The 8,087-nt window shown below is 42.5% G+C and overlaps 1 protein-coding gene across 1 annotated transcript; it reads left to right on the forward strand.

Annotated features, from left to right (window-relative positions):
* Positions 1 to 1,857: 1,857 nt before the first annotated feature.
* LOC148025167 (pentatricopeptide repeat-containing protein At2g03380, mitochondrial-like) lies at positions 1,858 to 7,183 on the forward strand. Its single transcript, XM_087694929.1, has one exon. The coding sequence runs from the start codon at positions 2,106 to 2,108 to the stop codon at positions 5,277 to 5,279; it is 3,174 nt and encodes a 1,057-aa protein (XP_087551055.1). The 5' UTR covers positions 1,858 to 2,105; the 3' UTR covers positions 5,280 to 7,183.
* Positions 7,184 to 8,087: the final 904 nt, after the last annotated feature.

Below are 8,087 nucleotides of genomic sequence, written 5' to 3' on the forward strand. Positions count from 1 at the left end.
TAAGGGATGCTGAAACAACCCTCAAGAAATTAGTAAACCTTCAGGTAGGGACCACAAGGACATCAACATCCACCTTATTTGAAGTTCGTGCAGTTCTACCAATGTCAGAAGCAGAGGTGGTCAATCGAGCACAAATTGAAGCAGATGATGTAGAGACCAACAGTATGAGTAGAGGTACTGAACACAAGGACAATTTGGCTCAAGTAATGTATAAGGAGCATTGTCATAGAAACATCTAAATGGTTTTTGGAGATAGTGAAGATGAGCATCCAGGTGAAGACGAGTAATCTACAATATAAATCTATAGATTTGGATTCAACTTTGTACAAATCTGCTTAGCAATTTTTAAAAATATTCTCTGAAATTTATACTCAAAAGTTACTTTTCTATACACTCTAGTAGATGTTCATTTTTGTTCATTTTTGTGTACTTTGTTATTATTTTCAACTTTGTACGAATTTGCTTAGCAATTTTTAAAAACATTCTTTGAATTTTATACTCAAAATTCACTTTTCTATACACTTTGTTACATGTTCATTTCTGTTCTTTTCTATGTATTCTATTATTCTGATCAAAATTAATGGTATATCACTAGCAAATTTTGAAGGGTATGTTGTCCATAACACAATAACACTTTTGTTATATGGGACTCCTGTATTTGCTTGTGCTGCTATTCTTATTTCTCTAGCCAAGAGATGCATGCTGAATTTTGGAAATCAGGAGTAGAGATAGATCTTTTTCTGAGCTGATTTGCTAGAGGAGAAGAACAAGTGAAGGCCTCTAGGCTTTACTCCTTTTGCCACAATATGCAGTCTGTGAGGAGCTCATCTGATAGAGAAGAGACCCCTAATGTGCCTCAAGCTTTACTCCTTTGCTACAAGAATGTAGTCTTTGAAGAGCCTATCTAGCAGAGAAAAGGCCCTTGTTTCCACTTAAAGTACTTCCCTCATGTACTTTAAGTCCAGGTTTGTATAAGAGTAAGTTCTACTACCTTATAGACACATCATTCCATATAATTGTGACCGATAGTTTTTTTGGTTGTTAAAACAATAATGCAACGAAGGATTTTATTAAGGCAGACGAGATTCATCCACTCATACCTCTTGTTGATAAGAGCTCAAAAATTCTGTCCTTCAATAGTCCCTAGGCCTGTCAGCTTCAGAGAAAGAAAAAACTTCGTTTGGATGCCTTCTTACATTTCTAAAGAATGTCCCAAGAGGAGGCGAGCAGAAAACAGTGGGAGCAAGCGCAGGCCCTGTGAGTTGCGGCGGACAACAACGGAGCAATCATTGTCATCTTCTTTTGCTCCTTTCATTCCTTTCCTCTTCCCCCAAGCTCCTTTCGCTCCTTTCCTTGTCCACCACTAATGTGGATGAGAGGGCAGACAACTCTTGGGAAATCCTTTTGGATGGGTGGAAAAGGGGATTTTTCACCCTTTGTCCACTGTGCAAGCGTGAACCTACCCTATGTCGCATGGGAATATGCAAGCAAAAATATGAGTTTCCTTTTTGGGTCGCTTGCAACTTTGCAATTCCATAAGACATATGACATTGTCCGAAAGCCCTCTAAGTTTCCTGGCTACGTACCTCGAAGCCTGACTTGCGCAGGTTGTGTCGTCGTCTTTACTGCCTTAATTATTCATCTCTCTGTGGACTCAGAGCACGGGCCCGCGGTCGCGCAGACCAGTGTTCACGAAAAACTTTTGTTATAGCAGATACAAAAACCTCTAACTCAAATTTTTGCAGGGATTTTTGAATCAAATTACTTGTATTTGCCATTTTTATAACTAAATTTTTTCAAAAGTTCGAGGTTTTAAACCTTCTTCCTTAAAGTTATTTTAAAAACTTTGCAATTCACTTTGCATCAAACCTCGGTTTTTCGTGAACACTGGGACTCGCGCTCCGCGGATTCATCTATACCAGCCATCAACATTGAGTACGGAATGAGCGCTTGAAAGGTTCTTCCGAGGATATTCTCGGCAAGCAAGCATACAGCTCGAGCGTATCAAACACCAGATTGGGTGATCTGCATCATGTCGTTTCCGCTGCACACAGTGACAAAGGGATTGAGCGTCTCCAGATTGTTTCAAGCTAATTAAACCCGACATGGAGATGCAGTTATCAATCTCCGCCTCAGCCTATCCTACATATGTTCGAGATAGCACTAGGGATGGCAGACCAAGAAGGCGACTTGAGACAGCACACGAAGTGTCATGTGCAGTGCAATGGACGCACAGATGGGCTGGTTTGCGCCTGGAGGACTATCTCAGAATCATAGAGCAAGCTGTGCCCCCTCAGCCATCGGTCGATGAGCTTGCTTGCATTTTGTTCCAATGCAGAAAGGAGAAAAACCGTGAATGTGCACTACGCTTGCTTGCCATTGTGCGCAATAGCGGCCTGGAAGCTCATCCATCAATCAGCAACCACCTTGTCTCGACACTCGCAGAGGTTGGGTCGTTGTCTGATGCTCACTGGCTCTTTGACAGGTTAGCGTGTCGTCATGAGAACACTTGGAATTGCCTCATCACTGCTAATATCAGATGCGGGGAGCGACGTCAAGCTCTTAGCTTATATCAAGACATGCAGCTGGATGGTTCTGTACATCCCAGTCCACACACTTTTGTGGCCTTGCTTAAGGTTTGTATGGAACTAAAGGATTTGGGAACAGGTCACAAATTACATGCTCACCTTGCCTTGAAGGGCTTGCTAGGAAAGGATGCTTTTGTCGGAAGTGCATTGGTCTCCATGTACACCAAATGTGGCTCGCTTCCAAAAGCACAGCTAGTATTTGACAAGCTTCCAGTTCGTGACATGGTGTTGTGGACTGCACTAATTGCAGGTTATGTGCAACACAGGCAGGGAAAACAAGCTTTGAGATGCTTTCAACTCATGGAGATTGAAGGTGTGATTCCAGATGCACTCACCTTTGTCTGGATTTTGAAGGCTTGCAGCATGACAGGAGATACAGATAAGGGTCAGGAAATGCATGCAAAGATAGCCAAAAAGGGGTTGTTGGAGGATGATGTGTTTGTTGGCAATGCGGTGGTTGATATGTATGTCAAATTCGGTTTGCTTGAAAAAGCACGGGAGGTGTTTGACAAGATTCCAGTCAGGAGCGTAGTCTTGTGGAATTCATTACTGACAGGATATGCCCAGCAAGGGCTTGTGGAGGATGCTCTGAGTTGTTACCAACAAATGCAACTTCAGAGTGTTTCTCCTAATGCAGTCACCTTCCTCTGTATTTTGAAAGCTTGTAGCACCATGGGAGCCTTAGAAAAGGGCCAAGAAATACATCTTGATATCTGCAGAAGAGGTTTGTTGGAAACAGACCTTGTTGTTGGCACTGCACTGGTTGATATGTATGTCAGGTGTGGCTCACTTGGCCAGGCACAAGAACTGTTTGTTAAACTTCCAGTTCGAGACATAGTTCTATGGACTGTGCTAATGGCTGGATATGCTCAACATGGGCATGGTGAGGAAGCTCTGAACTGTTTTGAGCAGATGAAACTTGAGGGCATCTTGCCAGACGCTGTCACTTATATCTGCAGCTTGAAAGCTTGCAGTAGCATAGGTTCGGTGGAGAAGGGTAGAGAAGTACATTCTGAAATAGCCAGAACAGGATCTTTAGAAAGAGACGATTTGGTTGGCACTGCATTGGTTGATATGTATGCCAGATGTGGCTCACTTGCCAGTGCAGAATATGTGTTTGACAGACTTACTGCTAGAAACGTAATCTCATGGAATGCACTCATCACAGGTTATGCTCATCATGGACATGGCCAAAAAGTGTTGAAAAGTGTAGAGCAGATGCAACATGTGGGTCTCTCTCCAGATGCAGTCACCTTTGTTTGCAGTCTGGCAGTTTGTGGAAGTTTAGGTGACATAGAAAAGGGCCTAGAGATTCATTCTGAGATATCCAGACAGGGATTGTTGGAAAGCAATCTGTTTGTTGGCAATGCTGTAGTTGATATGTATTGCAAGTTTGGGTTGCTTGCAAAAGCACAAGAAGTGTTTGACAATCTTCCTGTCAGAGATGTTGTCTCATGGAATACGCTGATTGGGGGATATGTTCAACATGGTTGTGGGGAGAAAGCTCTGTACTTGTTTGATCAAATGCAACTGGATGGCTTCTCCCCAGATGCTGTTACCTTTATCTGCAGCTTGAAGGCTTGTGGCAGTATAGGAGCCACAGACAAGGGCAGAGAGATACACACTGAGATTTTGAGGCAAGGCTTGTTGAAAAGAAATGTTGTTGTTGGCAATGCATTGGTTGACATGTATGCTAAATGTGGCTTGCTTCCCAAAGCGCAAGAAGTGTTTGACAAGCTTCCACTAAAAAATCTAGTGTCCTGGAATGCACTTATTGCAGGATATGCCCAGCATGGACAGGGTCAGGAAGCACTAAATAGCCTGGAACATATGCGACATGAAGGCCTCTCACCGGATGCTGTCACCTTCGTTTGCTGCTTGAAAGCTTGTGGCAGCATAGGAGCAAAAGAAAAGGGCCAAAAACTACACTCCGAGATTGCAAGAACAGGATTGTCAGACACAGACCTTGTTATTGGCACTGCATTGGTCGACATGTATGCCAAATGTGGCCTGCTCACCAAAGCACAAGAAATGTTTGACAAGCTTCCAGTTCGAGACACTGTTTCATGGACTGCACTAATGACAGGGTATGCCCAGGTTGGAGATGCCAAAAATGTTTTTCACACATTTGACAAGATGATAGAAGAAGGTGTAAAACCAGTGTTGGCTACTTTTAGCTGTGTGCTGAATGCATGCAGTCATTCAGGTCTAGTAGATAAGGGGCAAGCATACTTTGTTAAGATGAACAAGGATTACGGTCTCATCCCTTCTCCTGAGCACTGCACTTGTATTGTTGATCTTCTCAGCCGTGCAGGCCAAATAGATAAGGCAGTGGGGATTATTCAGGAGGTTCCATGCCGGGCTGATCCTGTGCTGTGGCACACTTTGCTAGGTGCTTGTCAAAAGTGGGGCAAAGTAGACCTTGGAAGATGGGCCTTTGAACATGCAGTACAATTGAATGATAAGGATCATGCAGTTTATGTGTGTATGTCCAACATCTATTCAGATGCTGGTATGCAGGAAGATGCAGATAAGGTTCAGGCTATGGGAGTAAGAAACACAAGTGTTGAAGCAAATTGCACATCGTTGCAAACTGATGCCAATAGATTTGTTCATGCACAGGATATATGTCAAACCCCAATAAACCCCATGGGAAGGACCAAAAGTAGTCCAACTGGTATGAACTCCTAAGAGGTGCCAAAATGAGCTCTGGTACCCTCTCTGAGATCTTAGGTGATAAGGTCTCCCAAGGCCATGTAGCCAGCCTCTTGGAACCATGAAATAAGCCATCCTCTCCTGTGCACGCCTTTGGAATGAAGAAGAACAAAGGAAAAATATGTAATCATCCACAAGATGTGGAACCATGAATGCCACAATCTCAACGAGTCAAGATCGTGAAAGGAGGAGTTGATGCCTATATCCATCCACCAAAAAAATGGCTTCCATGGTTGATGTGCATAGAATCCTCCAGGACCCAACGAGGAAAGGAGGTTGGAGCAAATTTTCAGAGACCTTTATCATCTAAAAAAGCTGAAGCAAACCAAGCATTCCTATAGAGAGCACGTGGAAGCCTCACTGTACTCAACCAAAGCTCCACGAGTAACGTGAAATGATAAATGGAGACTCCCCCTGTCCCCATTTGAGGCTTTGCAGGCTTTGCTTTGGGGTTGGAAGCAAATGTATCTATATGGAGGTAGTAATGCGTCCAAGTAAGGTATCCTAACAAATTGATATCTCTATACTTCGCGGTGACCCCTCGCATGTATGGGATCACGAGGGTGTATTTGGGAGGCGTGTGTTATTTATTGTACCTTTTGTTCCAATAATACGAGGATTCTCTACTCTACATGTTTTGTGTACCTTTTTGTTGTGCGTCGCTGTACCAAATTTCAGGTTCACTTGAAGTTCCGTGAAAGTTTTTACCTTGGTATCAAAGCGAGCATAGCCTCCGGAGTCCCTTGCGTGCTGTTTAGCAACTGGGTCAAGCCCATGTTGCATTGCTTCGTCAGCCTGGGAGTGAGAGAGTAAAAAATTTGAAAGGGGCAGTTGTACAAGCTTTAAACAGGATGGGAGACTGGAGTAGCGGTTGGAACTTACCGTTTGAGGTTCAAAGTGACTTCCGACGAATGGCAGGGGTGACACAGGTAGTCAGTTTATGGAGATGTTGGTATATAACGAAAAATAACGAAAATTAAGCTTTTTGTATTATGAGGGGAAGTATCCTGGTGGCACTGCTTCTGGTTGAGAGGATTGATCCATCCGCTCCATCCTTTTTTGGCTTTGGATTTGGCAGATGTTTCATGGAATCGATGACTTGTCTTAGCGAAAGGGGTTTTAATCAAGGAAATGCAAGTGCAGCAGGCATTCGGATGGAGCAGTCACCTCAGCTCTGCTATGCTTGTCATATGAGTCGGTTTGGACTTATATGAAAGGTCAAGCCCGTTCATCTAGGTTGTCACTCATCTCACAATTCGAGTTAGTTTCCATCTCGCCCGGATGCACGTTGCCGGTTGGTGTAGCGATAGAGGTTTAGGGGGAGGCTACTAAGACGGATATTATGATGGAGGTAGTTAGGATGGAAATGGAGAACAGGGGAACGAGCTCGAGGTGTAAAGGAAGGGCTCGGAGACTTCGATGAGTACGAAGATTGCGAAGTGAAAGGAAGACCCCTTGGCTTGATTCGAGACTTACTTGAGAGTATGAAACCGGCAGAGAGAGAGAGAGAGAGAGAGAGAGAGATTTTCCTCCAAAGATCCTACGTGATATGGCTTAGGATCTTCGGAGGAAATTGGATGCTGCGAATCGTAATGTCGAGCATAAACAAAGTTAATTGGTGGGCACCGGTTGTGTTGACAAGGGTGACAATTTTCCATAGTGGCAATCTTCCAAGCTCCAAGTTCCCAATCGGTTGTTGGTCATGTATGCCTATTTCACTGAATGTATCATCGGACATTTATCATCATTCAGAAGAATGAGTTGGTATGGAGTTCATCAAGATAGCTTTGTAAATTGTGCGCTTCCAATTTTAATGGGTGGCCTCAATGGAATGTGTTGGCAACTTTATGCTCGAAACAAGACATGTGGTCTTGGCTAATCCATCAACGTGTGGGTTTACTCACCATTCTCAACAACATATTGACACTTGTAAGTTCAACTTGTTTGGATAGAAATACGTATGTTGGAAGTATGTACATAGAAAGATATTACTTTCTTGTTTGGATAGAAATATGTATGCTAGAAGTATGTGCATCGAAAGATATCATTGTTCTCTATCATATCATTATCAAGTTATCAAGTATTGATGAAAAAGATATCATTTTTCTCTATCATATCGCTATCAAGTATTGACGAGAATATCACATTAATGGTGGGGACTTTTCAAACCTTATTAAGGTGGTTGCCTCTATGCTTCAAACAAACATTTCCCTAGCATCAACATTTGTTGTTGTATGCAACAAGGAGAGCTTACCAATGTTTAGTAAGAATGCTAAAAAATAGGTCCCTATTATAAGGTGCAAGATGCTTTGGCTAGTAGAAATCAAATGCAACACCTGCACACATTGTTGGCACTGCCACAAAAATTGATTCAAGTTGTTTTTTCTTCAAGTTTGGCAACTTGTTTGTAGGTCAAGTGGTCTCTAAGGAAGTACAAAATATGGCAAATCTAAATTATTGGGCTTGCGTTATTGCACAGATCAAATGAGTGGCACAAGCAAAGTGATCCAAATCGAAAGCAAAGATCTACTATGTCTCTCTCCCTTTTTCTTGTCTCTCAAATATAAAGAAAGAAGACAATATATATTAACCTTCACCTCGCAATGGAGTAAGCATGCTAATAAGCGGAAGTGTTTGCAAATGATGTGCATCAAATTTTTTTTATTATGTGTTATATAGCAATTCTCTTATTTAAATATGTTTGTTAAGGGAAAATAAGGGCTGGGCTCACTCCCATGCAAATTATACTTATTATTTTTAAAAATCAAATGTGAACACCCAAGT

Source organism: Lygodium microphyllum, chromosome 15, assembly GCF_053477565.2.
Source record: "Lygodium microphyllum isolate KBCC chromosome 15, Lygodium_microphyllum_v1.1.10, whole genome shotgun sequence".
Lineage (NCBI taxonomy): Eukaryota > Viridiplantae > Streptophyta > Polypodiopsida > Schizaeales > Lygodiaceae > Lygodium > Lygodium microphyllum.